At 45.7% G+C, this 23,458-nt stretch overlaps 2 protein-coding genes across 2 annotated transcripts in view; one reads left to right on the top strand and one right to left on the bottom strand.

Annotated features, from left to right (window-relative positions):
• The window catches only part of LOC146859157 (S-adenosyl-L-methionine-dependent tRNA 4-demethylwyosine synthase TYW1-like), a 590,982-nt gene that overhangs the window by 23,993 nt on the left and 543,531 nt on the right, over nucleotides 1–23,458 (top strand). The window contains exon 2 of the mRNA XM_085649816.1: nucleotides 12,944–13,086. Coding sequence (XP_085505942.1) covers nucleotides 12,944–13,086 — 143 coding nt within the window. The remainder of the gene's footprint in view (nucleotides 1–12,943; nucleotides 13,087–23,458) is intronic.
• The window catches only part of SBDS (SBDS ribosome maturation factor), a 169,047-nt gene that overhangs the window by 143,187 nt on the left and 2,402 nt on the right, over nucleotides 1–23,458 (bottom strand). The gene's annotated exons all lie outside the window — the stretch shown is intronic.

Genomic DNA, 23,458 nt, shown 5'->3' with positions numbered 1-23,458 from the left:
CTTATTAATCTACTGGAAAATTGTTGTCCATACAAAAGTCCCATCTCTAGCTGGTCTTTTGTAGACCTAAAGTTGGCGTTAGACTTAGTCCGTAGAGTTAACCTCTGGGCTTTCCTAAAGAAAAATGGGGTCCCATATTACATTCTGGATATATTGGTCAGTCTTCACCAGGACAATTCTGCCCAAGTGAGAAGGGGCAGGGTAGTTGACTTACTGATTGACATCCAGGAGAGAGTACGGCAAGGCTGTGTCCTTGCTCCATCTCTTTTCTCATTGTATCTTAATTATGTGACATCTTATGTGGAGGACGCCTTGAATGATGCTCCTTGTCTTGGTGGCAGAAAAATCCCTCTCCAGCTATTTGTCAATGATAACATGCTGATACCAAGTTCATGGCATTTAGCCCCCATTACTTTGGGGGGTTGTCCGTTGGACAGGGTATGTGAGTTTGACTAGCTACGTATTAGGCTATCTAGATCAAAGTCATGGGCACCCCTGGTAGAGAAGAGGAGCTCAAATGTCACTAAACATTCTCCTATAATTATAAGACACTACAGGAAATCTCAAACTAGGTGAATCTCTCCTGCACTTAAGGTGTATAGAGCCAAAACTGAAGCTAGTGCCCTGAATGGGGCTTAACTATAAGGGGCACTTCGCATCTGAATAAGTTGGGGGTGGCATAGAATACGTTCCTGAGAGCATTAATCAACCTCCCAAAGAGCCCCCTGCTAATACCGCTCAGACTTGATATGGGCCTTAATTCATTGATGCACAAGGAGCAACTGAGGCTGTAACGTTACTGGAGAAGGGTAAAATGTTCCCTAGACGATTATCATGGAACATTGGACGATGTTGTATCTTTCAATAGCTTTGTAAAAATCAAGTGGTTATCCTATGTCTGAAAGCTGCTAGCACAATTTGGCCTTGGTGACTACTGGTCTTGCCCAACATCCACGACTCCTCTATCTAAGACAGGGGTACTCAACCCAGACCCCTGAGGAAATGTTTTTATCACCTGGAACCGCACAGATGACAGTGGTGGGAGAGGCATGTGGGTGGGGTGATTCAGGCGGGGTGATTTGGGGCCAGGGCTTTGGTGGGACAGTGCAGGGTACTGCACGTTGTCTGCTGCATGTCTCTGGTCATGGGCCTTCCTAGTGTTCATGTACAGTGCGAGAAGCAGAAGCATAAACATAAAATGGTATTTAAAAATACAATTTTTTGTTTCTGCTTCTCTCGCTGCGAGAGAGCAGAAGGGTATGCCTGGTTGGGGGCGGATCGGGGAAGAGTGGCTTGTCCAATGTTGCGGGCCGTGACTGTTTGGTCGGCCCCAAGCAGTCATGCGCACTCTCCCTATAGGCGCCCGGCTGAGCACTGTCTCCACCAATCACAACGCTGCATTGCAGCGTTGTGATTGGCTTAGGGGAGGGGAGGGTGGCTGCCTGATTCCTGTTCCTGTAGGAGAGCAGGAAAGCAGCGGGAAACGCGGGACCCGGCCAGGAGCGAAGGCGGCGCGGTACGTGGTAAGTTAAGTTTTTATTTTTTATTTTTATTTTTAAATCCTCCCCCTGTGCGATTACTCACCCGGCACCCCCCTCCCCCACCCGCGAGTCATGCAAGCCGTGACTAGCTTCTTCATTCAGAATCTTCGCACACAGTTGTCTGCGCTGTACCCAAGTACCTTCACTGAAGTTGGTCTATTTGGTGTAGGGCATTGGCGCAATAGATTGGATTCCATCACGCCTCTTTTGTATGTATATGTCCTTCAATGGTTAACCCTGATGTGTTTTATTTGATGTGTTTTAAATATTCCCTTCCCTTCTATTATTAATTTTAGCCGCTTTGAAAGTATTTTATTGTTCCATAAGCTCTATGGGCTTTCTGATATTGTGATGAAATGTAATAGCATCTTTTATCGATTACCAAAACCTTTTGGGGTATGACCCTGTGATGTTTGTTTTGTTGAGTTTTGTGTCTTAGCTTTAATTTTATCTATGTACTGTGTTTGCATGCACTTTCATAGTTGAAAATATCGAATAAAGTATTTTGCTGATGATGAAAACGGGAATATGGCAAATTTTGTGAGGCACATACAGATGGGCGAGCTTCAACAGTGAGGACATCAGCACGTCACATTTACATGTTTTCACTGCATAGCGGTCACCCACACCACTCACACTTTTGAGTCTCCGAGAAAGGTCAGTGCGTTAAAATCAATTGAGATTAATTTATTTTTTGGAGGGTGAGACTTGCTTTCAGTTCAGGTGACCCCCCCCCCCCCCTCCCCTCCTCCTCTGAAGTCTATTGGAGGCACTCTCCTTGCTTGGAGAGTCAAGTTGAGGCAGAGTTGGCTAACATCAGGGCTGCCCTTTAGGTTGGGCGAGCTGGCCCATGCCCAGGGCGCTAACCTTCTGTGGAGAGCACCTGGCTGCCTGTTAAGGGCATGCAGTCAGCAATCTTGATCTAGCTTCGGAGAATAAAGTCGTTTTTTTTTTTTTTTTTTTTTTTTTTTTTTTTTTTAAATCAGTTATTTTTTTCTATGTGCCAAAGGCACCTGATTTTAACCCTCGCTTAACCTCCTTCCTCCTCTCTCAGCTACCTGGCACCCCTTGCCAACATCCCCAACCGGCCCCTCACCAACAACTTGCTGCTTGGGATTTGGGGGGGCGGGGGAGATGTTTGCGTTCAGAGGCCACTCATGGCTCTGATGTAATCAGCCAATGACTAGCCTTTGAAAACAAAATGGACCTTGTGTTGCCTTATTTTACCCACCATTAAGAGCAAGGGCGCAAATTTGGTGCTGCCCAGGGTGCTATCCAGCAACGGCCGGTCCTGGCTGAGATCATACTAACGAGGGTGAGTGGAGAGGTATGCCTCGCCCCACGCCACCTCCGAAGTAAGGAGACCGCCATACGCCCATGACCACCACTGTCCAGAAGTAATATATTTGCTGGTCATGGTATGGGAACTGTTTGCATTGCTGACGTCTGTGATTGCTGAACCGAGGTGTCAAAGACCCTATTAATCCCTCAATGGATGTTCTCGTGGTTTGGGAAGAGTGGACTTTTGAACCATTAACTTGAACGGACTCTTATGAAATGTGTATCATTCTAAGTGGTTGTGCCGATTGTTTTAGGCAGTGTTTTAAATGGAAATATAAAAGTGCGTGTACTCACTCCAGTACCTGTTTGCTTCTGAGAAGTGCCGGAACTCTTCTAATAAATGTTTGCATCAGTGTTGAGAAGTGCAGGTACTTTCCCTTTCAAATTAAAGAAGTGCAGGTACCCAGTACCGGACAGTACTTGCCCATTTAAAGCACTGATTTTATATAGTTTTCTATGCATGTATTTATAATGTATACTGTTTTTTCTAAAAATATATATATATATCATTGCTCCGTCTGCACCTTCAAACCAGCGCACTCAATAGACGGGTGCTTTGAAACGCGAAGGTGCACTCGCGTTTAAAAATGCGCGCTCACACAATATGATCTAACTACAGGGATCAGGTAGATAAGATTTTGTGAGATGTTACATTTATTTAAGTGGTACTGTTTCTGTGTGATGAATGTTAACGTATCTTTTTTGTATTTATATAATAATTGTGATAGAGGCTTTTGTTTATGGGTCATGTATTTGCTTGAAGGATAGTGATCACAATGAGGTTCAGGCCGATACACGGCGTCATGTTAGTAAACTCTTTTTTTATATACATGGCAATCGATTTACAGTTGCATGCTGTTCCTCTGCAATGGAGGAATATATCCTCTTTATGTTTCACTGCCGATCTTGCAATGATGGTAGCCGATATACGGCTCAATTATGGTCAAGTTTGTGGGACTTCACGAGCTGATACACGGCATAATAACTGTGTAGTAAATGCACATATTTATAATAGCAATTGTTTTTTTGAAAATGAAGACTAACATTGGGGACCTATTTATGGTGAAATGTTTACCAATTTGTATTTATACATTTTAATAATTGTTTCTCCCAATGTGACGGCAGATTTCTAAAGGCGATTGTCCCATTTTGTTGTCCCATTTTGCTGTTCATGAGAAAGAATACCATGTGACTCTTGCTTTGCCTCTTTAAATATGCCATTTTCTGGCGCGAATTTTGTAAAACATTTGATTAAGGCATCGCCGAAATGCGTCCTGTTTTCTCATGCTCGCAATGCAATAAATGATCAAATAATTGCAGGAGTGTCCCGCTGAGTGCTTTTCCAAGTTCCTGAAAGTGACTGGGAGTGAGCGTGTATATGTATATATATATATATATATATATATATATATATATGTATAACATATATGTAGACATTTTAAAAAACGGAAACCTTCTTGTAAAGCGCACCTCACGATAAAAACAAGACCCTGTGGGACCTATCAGCAGGCAATAGCGTTGTGGGTTCTGGGAAGTATATTTTCACCTTTCCCATTGAAAGCAAAGGCCTACAACTACCAGAATGCAAAGTGCTGCACGAAGGGATCACTCTCCCGGCCTGCTTCTGAGTGACGTAAGTTCGCTACCCTGAATGCTTTCCCACAACGCGCTGAATAACTCTTCAGTGTAACCACTGGGACAACAATGGGTAAAAGGAGGCAATCCTGCCTGATCCTTCAATGGACGAAAATTGGCATTCCCACAATTCTGCAGCAGCTGTTGGAGTCCAGCGGGTGACAGCTTGACCACTGAGCTGATGAATAACCATGGAAAGTGGTTATCATCGCACTCACAGAAGTCCTCTATCCACCCAGTCACCAGCTAGCAAGTGATGGCCAATGACGTTTCCAGAGCCTGCCCTCCCCCATTTCAGAAGTCACTTCTTTCATAAAACTGCGACTAAAACGGAGGCGACCAATGGCGGTCGATTCAGGGTAAAGTTCCCACGCGCGCCTGAATAAGTTAAATTAAGCGGAATGTTGTAAATAAATCGTCATCAGCTTGTCATTATTTGTAGATGTAGTTTATTTCAAGCAAGGAGGAAATACAAGAGCGGACCCGCCACGGAACCAATGTGTATCTCTGTTCACGCACTTGATAGGGGGTTTCGTCTCCTCAAATTCACGGGCCCCTCCATACTTAAGGGAGGCCTGGAGACTCCGGAGTTGGAAATAGAGAGGGTTTCTTCAGTTATCTGCTGCCGAAATCTACATAACTATCGCCTCTGCTGTTAATAAGTTTATGCCATGCCTGCATCAACCACTGACTACTTGTACCTGACTTTTTGGTTAAATCCTAACCTCGCACTGGAACAGCAGTGGTAACTGTTACCTTATCTAAAATATGCTAGTGCTACCATCGATTTTCTATGTACATGCATAACATGTCTGGCACAAACAGTGCTGCTGTAAAATAAAACAAGGAAGTCTGGGAATCATAGTGCAAAACTCTACCCGTTTCTTCTTTTCCCTCATAACAGCGTGCTGCTAACTTTGTAAATGTTCGCCTCACTTCTGTATTCCTCACGGTACCAGCAGTTCGCAGATTAAGTTTATTTGAGCGGCAAACAGCATCCTGCGCCGCCATATGCAGAAACTAGAAAAACAAGCACGCGAGTGGTGCGTGCGCCACTGTGAGCCATGGCCTATTTATTACGCGCAACAAGCGCGTAATAGACACCAATAGGCCATGGGCGGAGCAATGCGCCCGCCTTTGGCCAATTGCGTGCAGTCTTTCATAAAAAGACGCACGCGAAGGCCAATCGCGTACCACAAAAGGAATCGCACGAGCGTGTGCGATTCCTAGGTCAGCCTGAATACCACATTTTTCACCTACTAAATGTCTCGTGCTATGCAGTGCACCGCTAGGCGCAAGACCTAAAAATGAAGGCAACGTTACTACTTCTGGAGCAAAACACGCATTGTTGCTAGTTTTACACAGCAATAGATATCCAGCAGTATTAAATCTCTATAGAGGGCTTGCGGCAGACCCATCCTACGAAGCTCTAACTCTTTTTTTACAGGTAGGCTCTCAGTTGTGTGGAAGTTTATCCTTTAGATGGAAATCCACAATTTGAATACATTTCTTAAGTGCATCCCTCATTTCCTTATTTCTCAGTTCCATCACCTTTCAGTTACCCAGCTATCTATCTTTCAATTTCATGCCTATCATATATCTTTAATTTTGATCTTTCGTTCATACCTTTTGCTGCATACACTTCTTTACCGATCACTTGCACATCCTTCTCATTTCAATAATAACTTTTCTTTGCATACATTTAAGTTTATGTCCTGCCTGTAAGTTATGTCCTGCCTGGCTGTAGATCACACACATACATTAATTTCCTTTGCATGCCCATGGCTGGCAAATACCTCCTGTGTATCCCACCTAGGTTATGTGGAAATGTACCCAAAAGTGAGCACACTGGTGCAGGTTCACCCTCTCGTCCACGGGTTCAAAGACTAACAAAAGAGAGATCGGCACTGGAGCTGAAGTAAAACAACAGGTTTATGAATCACTCATGAGCGGGACCACGTCCACACAACACTCTCGTATTGTAGGAGGAGGTACACTGAACTCACAAACCATCAATCATCCTTATATAAAATTTTGTTGCAATGTAAGCATATGGACCGAAATGGAAAGACCTTTTTAAACACAGAAATAGCTATGGCAAACCAGGGCAGATGGATTGACCACCTGGTCAGCAAATAGGGAGGGCAAGAATGCTTATGGCAGCAGTAAACGATCAATAGATAGCCTCTAAGACCAGGTGCACCGGCAGCTACAAACCCCCAGCACGTACATTGCTAGGCCATGTCGAAAGAGGTGAACTAAAGTTGATTATACAAGCAGGGTGAAAAGGTGAACAGCAGAGGACAAAAGAATTACGAAGGAAACTAAATGGAAGCCACACCCAAAATGGCAGTTGCTTATGCTAATGTAAAATATTACACGTTTCCACAGTTATGCATATTTTACTTTATTTATTAATTTTTTTACATGCAAAACATGGACATTGTTGACTTGCACGAGATTTCCTTTCATACCTCTCATGGTTGTATACAACCTAGGCTGCGGCTGAGGGGGGGGGTCTAACAGATTACCATGTTATAATGAATAAAAATCGCAACTTTTGTCAACCCCGGCCCCCATCGCTTTTCTACATCATTAATTCCGTAATTCTCCTCTCCTTCCCCTTGGGCATTAACAGACCTGTTGGGCATATTGTGCCTTCGCAAACCAGACTTCAGTTTTGCAATTTACATGCTGTGGTCTATGTGACTTGTATTTCCAGTGGGACCGTCTCAAAGAGAAGATAACTATATCCTGTTGCTGCACCTTTTCTATGAGGAATTGTGATCCTTTCTCCAAAAAGTGCACATGTCCGTGTAGAATCATCTAGGTGATGTAATGTCTCTGATTCGCTCTGCTCATCTCACACTCCCACCAGCCCGCACCTTTCCCTCCCACTCCCCCCTTCTCAGCTCTCCCTTGCATTTCCACCATCCCTGCCATCTCTCAACACCCCCCCCCCCCACAGCCCCTCATCACTCCCTTGCACTCCCACTGCCCCTCTTATCTCACGCTCCCACTGCCCCTCTCATCCCTCCCGCACACTCCCTGTCTCCTCTCTGTACTTCCTGCTCACACATGCTGCTTTACTGTACCTCCGCACGCTGGGGGAGGAAACTCTTCTAGTTTACGTCCTGGTTGTTTGTAATCAATAGTTTGTAGTCTCTCCCATTGCTAATTTAATTTGTAGGTTTATATAGCACAGCTTATTACCCGCGTGGGTATCCAGGCTCTGCCCATGGGCACGGGAAGATTAAGTGATTTGCCCAGAATCACAGGATGTTGAGCTGACTCAAAGACGCAAACCCAGATCCCCAGCTCTCTCGTCTGCAGCTTTGCCCGCTGCGCCATATCTCTCCCTTACTAATAGAGTTGATGACATTACACTCCATGTGGAAAGCTCCCAGTCTGAATGTAAATCCAATTTTGATCACAGGCATGTAAAATTTGGAGAATTTATGTGGGAGACTGTAGATGTGTGCAGAAACCTGGTTTGGGGAGTTTATTGGATTGTAAGTTTTTTTTCTATGACTAAAGCATGTAATGTTGCAAGGACATAGGTCGGGTTATCGATGGCAGATTGTGGAGATTTGAAAGGCTTGTGAAGTTGGTTGGAAGGAAGGATGTGTTTGAAAGGCTTGCAAACAAACGTTAATGGGGATGGGGGGGGGTGGTCAGGAGTTTCTAGATTCTAAAGTTTGTGTTGGTAGTGAATCGTGTGTTGACCAAGTTGGCTTTTGGAGTTATTTAAAGGCAGTGAAGTGTTTGGTCCTGAATGTCGGTCAGGTTTGTAGGAATGAGAATACTGACCCTAGAAGATGTAGTGCAAAGTGTTGTCCTGTCCCCGCATTTTAAGAATTGCATGCTGCATTTAGCTTTGTTTGTGCTTTGGCTATTCTGTATGTGGTTTCTTATCTATTCAACGTCTTTATCACCCTAAGTTTAGTTTGTGTTATGGTGTTTTGGGTTTAGGAGCTTTTTATATTTTTAATGTTCTTTATTTAAGAAAGCGGGAAATACGAGCGGTATTATTGCTTCTACATTATCCCCTGATCTTTAGACTGGAACACTCACTGCCCAAGTTCTATGTGATGTCCCTCTCCTCTGCATTAATTAATCACTCCGAATTCCTAGCGTGGCACTTAGTGGAGAGCCTTTTTAGGTCTCGCGCCTAGCGTTGCATTGCGTAGCATTGCTCGCGCAGCGAGAGACCTCTTCTAGGGGGTTTGAAAATGGACCTAGGAATCGCACATGCTTGTGCGTGTGCTTTTCCTTTTGGGCCACACTATTGGCCTTTGCGTGCGACTTTTTATCAAAGACAGCACGCAATTGGCCAAATGCGGGCGCATTGCTCCGTCCATGGCCTATTGGTGTCTGTTACGCGCACCGCTGCCATGTGGTTTCAATTATCGTGCCCAGATACGGGCGCGATAAGTGAAACCACATGTCTCGCTGTGGCGCGCACGCACTACTCGCGGGCTTGTTACATTTGTTTTTCTTCTTCTATGTCAATATCACCTTTGTTTCGTGCATTTACATGTTGCCGCTATCTCCTTCGCCTCCCTACATAAATAAGGTGCGGGATGTTTTTGTCTAATGTACAATTGTATGGTGTGGCTTCGTCAGGGGTGGGGGATGGGAAAACTGCGTGATGCCGATCACTCATGTTACTGCACCTCCTGCACGTACAGCATGCTGCGAAATGGCATCTCCTTCCCTTTTTTCCTGTTAGGTGCAGGCTGTGGGTGTAGTACCGCTTACCACGGGGCTCCCTTTGGCACCATCTTTAGTCTGCATATTTTCACATTTCTTTTCACCACTTTTATTTATCTTACAAATATATGAAACATAAATAAAAAAAGGGATTGTCTGATTATGTAACGCCGTATCTGATAACTTTAACAAACACCAAGTCCAGTTTGACAGTAGGTGCCATAGCGCTGCGGGGTCCAATGTCCGCTTTGGGTCTTGGCCCCAGTACACCGGTTGGTGCGTGGTGGCAGCTGTCCAGGTACTCGGCTGTTACATTGCGATGTCAGTAGCAGACTTTCGGGGTGTCGCCAGGAGATGACCTTGTGTCTATACTGCTGCTGGTGCCAGTGGGCTGTCACACCCAAGTGTTCTGCCGAAAGTCACTGCTGGCCTGGTCCCCTATGTGTGGCGTACAGTTCTCTCCAGACAGCTAACTTCTTGACCAGCAGTCCTGGAAACGGAAATATTTAGTTTAGGAACCAACTGTGGCGTGTGGCAAGAGGTGCAGGAGTAGGTCGTATGTCACCATGCCAGGTATGTAATACCCAACCGAAACACACTTTAAAAGGCCCTTTGCCGCCAGATCCAAGCACACCTCAGTGCAGCAGCCCTGCTTCAAATGTAATTAACAACGCTAACACTATTGAGATGGTCCGATGCACTTGTAAAGGCAGTAGCAGTACCTGAAGTTACCGGAGGAGCTCTTACTCTGGGGCTTAAGGGACATTTACGGTCGGGCTCCAAGTCATTGCTGGTGCTGTTTCTGGTACGAGTACTGTTCAGTTTCAAACTATCGTTTTTATAAAAAAAATACATCGATTTTGAAACAAACACGGTGTTTAACAGCACACCTACAAACATATCTTCATTAGAGTGGATACGCATGCGTACTAGTATTTAAATGCACTTGTACAGTGTCGCCTCTTCTGGGTGGTTCGGAAAAACTGCACAACGCCAATCACTCCGGTTACTGCACCTCCCACACTTAGAACACGCTGCGAAAAAGCAGGGGGGGGGGGGGCAGTTAAAAATGTTTTGCAGTGCAGGACTATTACTGGGGACAAGAAGGCTAATGCAGAGATCGCGTGGGCATGATGCATGTTTCTATGCCTTATTCTGCGAGCCTACATTGCACGACCTATTTGATAATTAACCTACCATTTCACTTGTGTTAGAAAAAAACATTATTTAGTTATTTCATATTATAGGCAATTAAATATTACATGCCTGCTACGTTTAAAATTATGCTGTGGATTCGCGCAGTTTTAGTCCTACTTCTGTTACACTTTTACTACTGACTAACTTCCTCTTTGATTCTGTACTTTACAACACTCTTGGAGCTCAAAATAAAGTTAGTTATATTTTTCTGTCCAAAAACCATACCAGGAGGCGCATTTTTTGTTTCCATCATCAGTTGAAATACTTTTAATTTAAAAAAGCTCGGCATTACAGAGTTATATTATCCATTCATGCCGGCATATTACAAGTATTTGCAATGCAATAGGTCTCGCATTACTGAAAGTTTGAGCTATTGACGTTGCTTTATTACTTGCAAAACCAATGGCTCAAACTTTCAGTAATGCGAGACCTATTGCATTGCAAATGCTTGTTAATGCAGTACCGGATAAAGCATCTTGTATGTTCCTGATGTTAAGTGTCACTTTGTCAGTGCTGCAGCATTCTTTCCACATACATTTACTGGAGTTCATGCAGATGCAATATTGAGTTTGTTCATTCACTAAATACAAATTTATCTATGTAAATGTGGTCTTGTGCTGATATTATATAAATGTACATTTGTTTTTGTGAACATTTAGTGGTCTGACTGTGCTTTATTTCTTCAGTTAAACGTCTACAGGTTTTCTGTATTACGTTAATTTAAATTTACTTTTTGTTTCTCAGAAAAAAATCGCTTATTTTTCTAAATGTAAATGAAACCAACTGTGCTTTCGGTGAGGCTAGGCACCAGGTGTGTCATGCAGTTAGTAAAGTGAAAATTGCATAGTTGCCAAGGTTTCAGATTGCTTGGTGGGACACATTATAATTTCAGTGTAATTATGAGTGACATTTCAACGACTATGAGTGACACTTTCTCACGATCAAACTAAAGCAATAAAGATGAAGAAAAACCTATAAAATTTTAGCAACAGAAAATCTTAAACTGCTGCAAAGCACCAAAATTGCATTAAACCTCCTCAGGCTGAGGCGACGCAGAGTAGTCTCAGGCATAGCTGGCAGCTGGGGCACCGTAGCGTTTATAATTTCATTCACTAGTCACTCTCAACCCTTACACAGTTCATCGAAGCTGGTAGTTCAGTAGGTAGTGTTTATAAGCACCACCTCTAGTACTGTTTCCCTAAAATTGTGAGGTGGAGGATGCTTTTTGAGTCCTTCGGGGAAAATATTGCATAAATGGCCTGTGTAGATTTAGGAGAGTCCGATTCAGGCTAACCACTGGTATGAAAATGATAGATGTTTATATGAATTGGATTTAAATGAAATGTTTTTTTGTTATGCAAAACCTGCTTAGGATCTAGCTCTTCTTGTGGGGCGGCTGGTGACATTTGAAAATGGCGGGGCGTAAAAGTGCTGGAGGAGTGCCCCGTAACATAACCTGGACGCGTCCCAACTCTGATCCCAGCTAAGCAAATCCACTCGGAACCACCTGCAACACCCTACAATCGAACCCCAAAAACATGCAAAACTCACGTTTAACATGGGCTCCTATGGCAGCTTTTCCCTTCCTCGACTTTGCCAAAAAACACCCTTCCCATCGATCGATTCCTCCCAAACTTCCTGCACACCCATCAATTCCACCTCCCTGCCACTCGCAGCAGCCCCGTTCCTGTCGATCCACTGGAACCCCCTAAAAAACACTTCTCCACGCACCCAAACACCGCCCATTGGATAACATTGCAATCCGGGCCTTCACAAAAAATGTTCTTTTTTTCGCACTTCCACTACTTCGATCATCTTCAAACTCACTGGGACACTAGTTCCAGCCATTCCCAAGAATCTCAGCAAGAATTACACAAATCCATCCACTGGAAGGGGTACGACTTTTCACCCAAACCCCCCCGCAAACCCACAAAAACACCCCAAAATCAGCCAAATCTGGATGGAATTTTGCAAAATAACCCTAAAACCTTCCCAACACCATTATGCACGAACCTGATTCGGGCCCTGAGCCCTAGACTCCGGAAACCCTAGCAAAGTTCAACCCTAAACACCACCCCAACCCTACCACCTAACCCTAAACACCACCCCAACCCTACCATCAGCAGCGGGAGAACTGAATAAAATTAAAAGAAAAACTTACCTGACCGCCTCTGCTCCTGGTCCGCGTTGGCGCCTCTGCCCCCTTCAAACCGGAACACCACGTCAGCACTGGAGTGGCAACCCCTCAGCCAATCCTGGCGATGCTGCAGCGCCAGGATTGGCTGAGGGCACAGCTTACGCTACGCCCGCCGCCTGCCCATTAGGAGACCGGGGGGGGGGCAATGCCCCAACGCCCCAATGGACGCACCGCGCCTGCTTCTTGACCTGCATTGGAAACGCCAGGTTTAAACGATGGCTGTTGGCGTGGCCTGTTACTCCGAATAATGAATTGTGACATTGTTATTATGAAAGGGTCAGCTGATATTTCCCAGTGATCATTTGATCTTTCTGTGCAGGTACAACCATGGATCCCTGGCATTACGTCTATAGCCCCTGCATGTCACTCTGGCTGAACAGGTTTTACATCTACTCATGCGCTGCCTTCGCTGTTACTGTTTGGATCTGCATCCGGTTCATCAATTCCAAGAAGACAACACGGGTATGTTTGAGGGTGCATTGACCCCCATGACGAGATGAGCTATGCAGCTTAACTCGATTGTCCATGCTTTTGAGCTGTTACTCTTTGCTCTTGCTATGTTTGACCTTTTTGATATTTTATTTGAGTAACTTGTCTTTGTCTTGTAGTTGAACACTAGAGGAGGAGAACAATGATGGTGGTTGTAATGTTTAACTTAAGTTTGTGCTTGCAATTTCTGGCAGCGTGAGAGCATATGCACAAGTTAATTACTGTAGCCAGGTAGGCTGAATATCAGTGGCCGCCTTCAGCATAGAAGTGTCCCAACTGTTCACAACCTCCTGATTGAATGTAACTGTGACCTACTTGAGCTTTGCCGAGACGTGTTTCAGAGACCAGGCATTTTCCACCCTCTTCAACCTCCACTCCAAAGCCGAACAAGCATTGGCAAAGCCAATAGGTCTGCCATTGGCAGCCTGCCTTTTGGCTTTGTCAGTGCGCGTTTTGCTTTTTTCATGGTGTTTGTTAAACTTTAAAAGAGCAGCAGAACACTCGTCGGTCCAAACAAATTTACTAAAAGCAAAACTATTTTTGGTCTCCAATAACATTAATTGCCATAGTAATACTTAGCACTGAAATAAACTTTGTGTATGAATTTGCTCTTTGTGAAAGGGAAAATGCAATCCCTCACAGCGAAGGTAGTCCGTGCCTGAAGTGGGCTGACCCATTGTCCCATGCTGTATTGGGCTGTGAAAATGTGAATGGCACCATATCAGACAAGTGGGTGAAGAGGGCTGGCTGAAAGCTCTGATAAGTATATTGTACATATAATTTAGTAAATACAAAAGGTCCTGGCTAATGACAGACCCCAAAAGAATCCTGAAAGACAGCGGGCAAAGGTGAGGTATAGTTAGTATTCTAAACAGATCTGTAATTCTAGACATCATGTTTCCAACTTTTGAGTGCACAGAGGTCTGGAATATGCTCAGTCCCAACAACTCTTTCATAACTGCACTGGTGTATCAACCTCCGAATACAACACTGTCTTTCTCGACGAGCCCCTCAAACTCTGTATTCAACTGCAGACTAAAGCCAATAAAATCATGCTTATGGGAGGCTTTAACTTGTGGGTGGCACCTGGAAGCAAAATATACCACAGAATGTATTAACAATATGGAAGCCCTCACAATCACAAACGGCACAGCAGAGCACCTGTGAGACCTCATTTCACTTATACCCTAGATGACTCCAACATGGCAGGTACCCCACAGTCCCTACAAGAACAATGGGTTAATGTCCTAAGCAAAAATTATCCAATTTATTAGAAAAAGTTCCACAACAATATTCGTGACAAGCTTTTGTTTATCTTCTTTATTTCCTCTTGATAAGATTCAACAGACTTCTAGCTAACACGTGTTTCGTCTTATAATGGTGTCAACCAAAAGAAGGGCAAATGCAAGGAATCAAGTGCTCATTGAAATGTTAAGCACTCGCCAACCGAGTATTCTAGACTCGTCACGGACCACAATAATTAAAATTCCAAGTTGTGAGATCAAAATTGTGTATAAATAGCCCATAGTGAATTCTGTGGGTGAAAGATCCTTGTAGTCAACCTTGGGTAAGAATACCTAGCAATGAGCTTCCGAACATGTAGAGAGTACTCTCAGGAAACGCGGCGTCCCTAGTTGGACCACTCCTTGATCTCCATTGCGCTCTCAAACGTAACCTGCACACCACCACTGACATTAAAAATGATTCCTCCATTACCTACCAGATGTTTCAGAAACAAAATCACTAAGACATTCGAGAATTACATCTTACTTTTAAGATCAGTCAACGCTTAACTACAGATCCCACCATTTTCTCGACGGCATCTACCTCACTTTGTACCTGTGCTAGATACTGTAGCTCCCTCTAAATCCAAGGTTAGCCCCTACACCTTCTGAGCTAAAGCATTCCAATTAATATCTGGAATAGCCATGGTGAAAATTTTTCAGAGCTAAGAAGGCAAAAGAACCCTGCAAGAGTGGCTATAACAATATCAAGAGAGTCAAAAAGCTCCCTATAGCAATTGCATCTACCCGGCTCTACTAAACCCAGCTCTCAAAACAAAGACTACCTTTTTGTCTTTACTCCCTCGTTCAGTCGTCTGCCTCAAACAACTCTTCCTTCTAGTTGTTAGTGATGTACCCGACCTGATCGATGTCTCCACCTGTCAGTTTTCGCCTATGGAATTCTATTATCACACCACACCCCCTTGCTGAATAAAGAAATCCGCTAAGCCAAAAACATTGGCCAGCTACTGATCTACCCTCAACCTTTCATTTTCAGCAGAATCATGGAAAGGGAAATGACGAGGTAACTTGAGATCTATGACCACCAATCTGGAATCAGACCTGCACACAACATTAAAACTAGTACAACCTATATGCGAAAAAAAACGGATCTTTTTAGATGGGGACAAGTAAACTACTTATATTCTCCTCTAATTGCCTGTGGCCTCACACACCATTGACTACACAATCTTGAATACTGGGCTGACATCTGTGGATCCTCGCTGCCTTGGGTCAACCTCACTGATGGCAGCATCTAAGTGCAGATCAGATGAGTCCAATTTTCCCTAAATCTATTTACATATCCCTCAATAACCATATTTCTTGTGTTTTCCTTACAATATCTTTGTGTGTCTTTGTACACCTCTTGCACATTTCCTCTGGCAGTGCCATGTAAACTTCCAAATATATGCTGACAACACAAATCCACTTCTGGGTGCTGGAACATTGTATGTCGCTGGGTGAAAGAGACCGAGGTACCTGTAAACTTGGACTCCAAGCCTGATTCACTTACGTTTGACTGTCTCACAAACCTTGGAGTTTAAGAAATTTGAATTCTCTTTGACTCATTTTTACACCTTTTCTCCCCAAGTTAATTGTGGCAAAGAGCATGAACATGCAACGCTCGGTCTTCTGGAAAATGTTGCCACTCCTTCACACTGCCCACAGAATTGAGGTAGCAATAGCCCTCTTCCTGGCAAGTCTACAAATCTTGCAATATCATCTACCTTGACCTCAAAAAGCTCATTCTAGGCCCCAAAGTCATTAGAATCAGACAGCTAGAATGTGCCTTAACCTCCTTGTCTCACCACATCAAACCCTTCCTTTAAGGTATCCACCAACTCCAAGTTAATGCCAGGATAAAATTCAGTGTAACCCTTCAAGCTAGCCTGGCTGATGGGGTGTTACCCAGAAACCGGTCCCAGGATGCTTGTTTCCGGTTCAGGGAAGACCTGGCTTGGCAGTTCGGGCTGGACTGTTCCCATGAGGCACAGGGTCAAGACTGATTTGCATATAGCTGGGTCTGAACTAGAGTGGCGTAGTGAGCTAAAGAGTGATGATGAATTCAACCCAGATCTGTGACTGGTGGTGAGTGTCTGGAAAGTTTCAGTGCTTTGTCCATTCTCTTCTTTTGTTTTGCTTTGTTCGTCCTAGGATAAAATTCAGAGCACAGTGCACCATCCACACAGAGTGGTGGATAGAGCTTACATGTGAGAATTAACCTGACACTGTATCTGCACCAGAGATTTGCGTTCATGGTCCATACTTTGGATCAACCAACGTTGTTCAAGAGGTTGAAATATGGCCGCAGATTCTTAGGAAAGCTTTTTTTTTTTTGAAACCGTTTATTACAAAACTCAAAAAATATACAAAGATGGGCCTACAACCTTCCGGCCGGCCGCTAGCAGACAAAAGGAGCATATGATACACATTGTAGAGCGTGTGTTGCGGCTGAGGAAGATGCACAAGAGTTAGCAGCGTTGATAGCCACACCATCCGGACCCCACTGTACGGTTTCATTTTAAACTGAAAGAACAACCAGAAAAAACAAACCCACAAGGCAATCCACAATCAGAAATAGCAGCATGTGCTCCCCTGAGAGGGGGACCCTACCAGTCCATAGGAGTATCAAGAAGGGGGAAGAGATCAGGACTAGGGCTGGGGTAAACTCAATGCCCGGAACAAGGAAGATGGGTCGGCTAAGGGGATGGGGCAGGCGACGGATCGGGCAACTTAGGAAAGCTTTTAACTCCAACCTAGGAGTGTTATTCAACCACTTGCAGTTCAGGAAACGAGTGAAAGCAGAATTGTTCAGACTTACTTTTAACGGATATCAACGTGTAAAGGGAAATGGTGAAGAAAATCTGAACGGTGTTTCATCCTGTCCGACTGTATTGTTTGCTCCCCCTCAATCTTTCAAACTGGTCCACCACCTATCGGTGCACTCGATGTTTGGGAGGGAAATATCCAAAACCCCTTAATAAATAACTGTGTAAATATTACACACCATCTCTCAGAAAACCAGGCTGAGCAAAGGATTCCTTACAGACCCCATGATCACTGTGGCTGTGGATTTTTTTTTTTTTTTGTTTGTTGTGGATGCTCCTTTCCAACTTTAAATGATGTTTGGGACATCTTTCCTCATGTCCCTACATTTAGATGACTTATCAATGCGTTGATTGTGGCTTGGTGACAGCCGTTGATATGAAGCTTTGGAAGGCGTACAGATTTTCTTAGTCTCATCAAATTGCTTAAGAGGATTTTTTTTAAATCTTCTCCAGCCAGGCAGTGGCTTATGTTCTACTTCGCTATTATCAGAATCTCTTTGAAATGCAGATAGGCCTTTCTATTCCATTCCCAGCTTCAAATGAGTCCTTGACGGTAAGGAGACTAAAGTAGATATCTTGTTGTCACCTGGATCATAGCTGTGACTCAGTCTGCCTTCTGACAACTAGACATTTGTGGACTTGGTAGCTTTTAGCAGAAATTCCTTGGTAGTGCTAAAGGGTAATAGGTATGTTGTCCAAGAAATGTATTGCGTTCGAAGAAAGATCTTTGCTGTCCAGATATACATGTGAGACTTCTCTTACAATAAGTCCAGTCTCGGAGAATTTATCTTGTATCATTTTGCTAGGAAAGCGCATTAAGGCACATTAGGAACACTTGTGAAGTAGCTTGTCCTCTTCAGAAACCCCATTGTAGACCCATTGGTCCTCCATTCAACCTAGAAGAAACTGAATGTAATGAATACCTGCTTCACTGGGTGGCAGAAATACAGTAAGAGCTGTCCATGTCTGGGTGGTATGTAAACAATTGTTCGCCATGCAGCGATGCAGTCTAGATAATAAGAATCTCAGTATTCAAACCAAGTTAATTAAAAGAAAAGCTAAATTGCAAACTTGGTAAAGTTTGCTTTAAAAAGTAGCCAAAATACAACGTGCGGGCATGACGAGGCTTCTGGCAATTCAGACCTGTGCAGCAGTAGGGGGCCCATTGACGACTGCAGCTCAAAAACACCCGGCGAGTGAATGCCCGCAACTCCCAACCAACCCCCCCGCGGTGCGGTTCTGTCTCGGTGACCATATCGGGTCGCACGACCCTAGGGGTGAGTGGAAAATGGAGGGCAGGTGGGGACTCTGAAGTTCCCAGTCAGTGGGGTTGCTGACCTCAACAGAGTTGAGGACCCCCCTCCCGAGAGGACAGAGAAAGGCCTAGATAACCCCTGGATCTTTCTCGGTGAATACTGGCATTGGACGGGGCGGAGGTCGTCCTGCAGGCCGCCAGTGCAGATGCCAGTGGGCTGCGGCATGGCCGCAGCGGGGTGGGGTTGCCCGTGGGCGTGGAGCAAAGGGCCCTGAACCCCTGCCCCCCCCCCCCCCCCCCATCCCATCGCTTGGGGGGGGAGGGGGGATCCTGCATTCGGCGGCCAGATTGGGTCGCGACCACATCCTTTGGTGGCCCTGCTGAGGGGCTTGGTAAGCCCGTCCACGCGAGGTGGTGCCCGCGATTGGTGGTCCGGTAGCGAGCTCCGTGCCCCTGCCCTTGGCCCTGGATATATCCTGCACGACGAAGCAGCGGCCGGATCTCTGGACCCGGTCCGCTTGAGTGCTCGGGCTCCCATTGGATTTTGCTGTGGCGAACTGGTGGTGTGTGTGGGAGTGAGCCCCTCCACGACTCCGCGCCCAAGTGACCCCACTGTCCTGCCTGAACTGCACCGTGGACTGAACTGGAGTGGGGTGGTCCACCGTGCTGGGGTTCAGAGGACATCATGACTAAAGACAAAACAGTGGGGGGCTCCACTAAACAGAGAACGTTGGATAAGTTTACTGGCCCTGGGGCCACCGCGCCTGGAGCGCACGGAGGCATGCCAGACAATGCCGTGGCCATTTCGCAATCCAGGGATGCCCTGAACGCTAAAATTGGGGCAGTCGGCTCTGATGTTTTGTTGCTTCGGCAGGACCTGCGCAACGCAGTGGGGCGCATTACGGAGGGCGAGACTAGAATCTCCGGAGTAGAATATGTAGTCCCTACCCTGCAAAAAAGAGTTGCTTCACTGGAGACAGTCCAACGGGGTCTGGCGACGCGAGTGGATGATGCAGAGGGCAGGGCCAGGTGTAACAACCTCCGCTTCGTTGGCTTTCCTGAGGGCTGCGAAGAGGGGGATGCGTAGCGGTTCCTTACTCGCTGGTTAGAAAGCTGGCTTCCTTTGGAATCTCTCTCCCGATGCTTTGTGGTGGAGCATGTCCACAGAGCCCTGGTGCAGAAGCCGGGGCCCGACCACGGCCGACCATAGCTAAGTTATTGAATTACCATGACCGGGACATTATTCTAAAGCCGGCCAGGGCCAAGGAACCGTTAATATATGAAAACTCATGCATACTGATTTTTCCTGATTATAGGAGACTGGTTCAACAGCGGAGACAATCGTTCCTGGCGGCTAAGGCCCGTCTTCGCGATCTCCAATTATCCTATGCCTTGTTGTATCCAGCCAGACTGCGGGTGGTCGATCAGTCCCGCACCCGGTTTTTCGACTCGCCAGAGGTGGTCTTTCAGTGGACTGACGAGACGGGGACGCTTTGTTCACATATGCCGCCCAGATTGGAATCTGACTCCTCGTCCAGTGAGGTGGTCCATAAGCCGCCCAAGCCGAAACCCACCGGGACAAATTGCTCCAGGTCCAGACGTCAATTTCGATCAGGCAGCGACTCCTCCCAGGCCGGATCAGCCCCGCAGCAGCATGTCTCAGCCTCATAGGTACTGTGGGGAACGTTGGTCCTGGGAGACTTGGTCACTATGGCCTTAGACTGGAAAAGCACGAAAGTGGGCCAATACCTCTGCCGGACCTGCCCGACGGAGGGAGTGCCTATTGAGGATGGGCTGTAAGGGGGGGATTCATTGGCGGGTGTGGGCCAAGCACTCCCATTGGAGGCCGCAGGCCGCTCCCGCCCCAACAGTTACTTCAGCTGTTTTGAGGTATAGGGTTGGGGGTGTCGGGTTGTTGTGCTTGTTGAGTTGTTGTGCTTGTTCTCTGATCGCACTACTCTACACTAGCATAAAGCCATCATGCATACACCACACGCTTCTATGCACCAGTGATTCTCATTAGCGCCACACATGGTAGCCCCGTCAGGTAGCCCACGGGGTCCCTCTGGTACCCTTCGGATAGTAAGTTGGAACGTCTGGGGGGCGTTGGACAAGATCAAACGTGGGGCTATTTTCCAACAGGCTAAAAGGGCCCATGCTGACATTCTCATGCTACCAGAGACGTACCTTATGGGGACGAAGGCACTATGATTTCAACATTATGGCTACATCCAGGTGTTCCACGCGGGGTTTGTAAGGGGGTCACGGCGGGTGGCAATACTGATCCACTGTTGGGTTCCCTACACACATGTTAAGACGTGGGCTGACACCCAGGGGGAGGAATTTGTTCCTTCAGGGCACGGTTTGTGAAGAGCATATGGTATTGGGCTGTGTTTTAGCCCCCCTAAGTAAGCTGCTCCACAGGTTGTGTCTGGGGATATTATACTCCCAGGCCCTTCCTCATATTGTCGGCCCGGATGGGGAGCCCCCTTACGGATTCCTCTAAAATTGTTGAAAGTTTTGCCACATACTATGTGGAGAGTGTGTCTGCACGAGGATGTGATCGGCTGTTTTCTTGACGACCTTCCGCCTAAGGCTTCGTCCGGCGAGGCGCGTGCGGAGCTGGATCTTCCACTTACGGAGGAGGATCTGGGCGCAAAGGTGTTCGTGGGAGATCTCCAAAACCATAAGATCTCTAAAATCTACCAATCCCTGGTTACCCATAGCACCCCCACACTGCAGAAGCTCAGAGTGGCCTGTGAGGGAGATGTTGACCCGCTGCAGGAGGAGGAGGAGGAGGAGGCCTGGACGGAGGCCCTGGCTTCCCCGCTGGGGGCTGCTATAGCAGTACGGCTGCGCCTTATCCAGTTCAAATACCTTCATCAGGTATATTTCACTAGGGTTAGATTGTGGAGGGCGGGATTGGTGGGTTTCCCTGTATGTCTCAGATGCGAACGGGAGGAGGTAACCCTGATGCACACGGTTTGGCACTGCTCTGCCTTGGCACGTTTCTGGAGGGGAGTTATGGCTTGTCTCTCAGAGATATTGGGCTGGGATCTTCCCTGTTCGCCGAAGCTGGTACTCTTGCATGTTATGGAAGGGGTGGGGGGGCAACATATACAAACGCCACCTTGTGCTGCTTGAGTTCACTCTGGCTAAAAGATATTGCTAGGGCATTGAGGGCATCGGTAGCGCCCTCAGTGTCCGCATGGAAGAACGGCCTCGACTTTTGCATGGACTTGGAGATCCCCATTTTTACAGCAAGAGGGTGCCCGCATAAACATTTTAAAATTTGGAAGCCATGGGCGGACTATCGAGGCTTACAGTTGGAGCCCGTCCCTATGGCAGGGCCTGTTGACCCGGCTTAATCTCCATTCTGTAGGTGCAAGATATGGTCTTATGTGTGATGGTATGTTACAATCTTTGACGAAGATGCTTTTTCTATTAATGTGCTGCTATGGGGTAGACTTTAGTGCGATTGGGGGGTGGTTGTTGGGTTATGGTTTCTTTTGATCTTCATCTGTATTGCTCTCTATTTTTCCTTGATTTGCTTTTGTAAAAGTCAAAGTCATGATGATGTGCATTTATTGTGCAGAAGTTTCTGGGTTACAGAGCTCTGCTTCATATGTGCCATTTGACGAATAAAATCTGTTTAAAAAAAAACTAACTGGGACTAAAAGTAACCCCACGTCTCTTAATGGTCTTGAAGCACAATTTGGATCAACTTGGTTCGTCCGTAAACGCTCTTGCCAAGTTAAATCCTTGAATCAGAAAGAGCAAACTTGGCAGGGCAGATGCATATTAGATGCATACATTGGCATTTCTGTTCTGGCTTAAATAACCAAACGGCTGATGAAGGCTTGTGGTGGAAAATGAAGAACAAAGGTGGGCTAGATTTGTGGACAATAATATTGAAAACTCACCGTAACATTCACTTCCCTAATGTTCTCTCCCCTGCGTTGTATCAGCAGTTTTCGGGCACAAAGCAATACAAATACCTTTTAAGAATGTAAACCTTGTTTTACTAGGAAGGTTTGCCGGTATAGAACGTTTTTAACCCCGAAAGCATTCGCAGACTTGAAGCTGCGAGGCGAAAAGAGTACAATGAAAATCCTATGGTGCTTTTCGCTGGAGAGAAGTCCCCATGCCAGTGGGTTAATTTGATCTAGTTTCTGCTTTGAGGTGGCTGTATGACTGGGTTTGAACGGTGAGCTGCACTATGATAAACTGTTTGTCGAAAAACGGCTGAACTTTGCAGGCGGTTTGTAGACTCTGGGCTCAAGACTATGCTGTATGGCAGTCTGTTCTCATGCAGATATCTCTTGCACCCTCTGCTCAATACTAGTTCAACAGACCTAGTTTGTCCTCCATGCCAGGCCTGCATTGATGGCCAAAGCAACTGTGATTCAAATTCATGGCGATATTTACAAAATCTACGTTGTATGCTTTGATTCCCTCATGGCATGGGCGGTGAATGTAGTTCTTTGTGGGAACAATATAAAAGCTCCTGTAAACGGGGAATGTTAAATGCTGTGAGATCAAGACCCCACGCATTTAGATTTTTGGCCCTGCTTGTATTTGCTTGCGTTTTGGATGTTTATGCACTGCTTTGTCGTGTAGTTCCTATAAACCTATAGAGGATCTGCGTGTTTAGACAACATTAACTGTAGGATTGGTGTCCGGACTGATTCCAGACACCCCAACCGGGTATGTTTGCCTGTATACCAGCTAGTGCACAGTGTCACTGACTCCACTTACTAAGGAGAGAATAGTTCTTGGCAACTATCGAATATGACCACCTTGTCCCATCAGGGATCGTAAGCACTACTTTCTCTCCGAGAGATACACAGAACCAATGATGGAGACGTTTTCAATAAGCATTTATTGAACCAGCATTGTTTGAGTGTAAAATAGGCGCGCTGTAACAACCATAAGACCGAAACGGATGGAAACGATATTGAGCACTAATAGAGTAAATG

Source organism: Triturus cristatus, chromosome 3_2 (genome assembly GCF_964204655.1).
Source record: "Triturus cristatus chromosome 3_2, aTriCri1.1, whole genome shotgun sequence".
Taxonomy (NCBI): domain Eukaryota; kingdom Metazoa; phylum Chordata; class Amphibia; order Caudata; family Salamandridae; genus Triturus; species Triturus cristatus.
The sequence above is the reverse complement of the archived record's forward strand: the minus strand, read 5'-3'. Positions and strand labels throughout refer to the sequence as shown.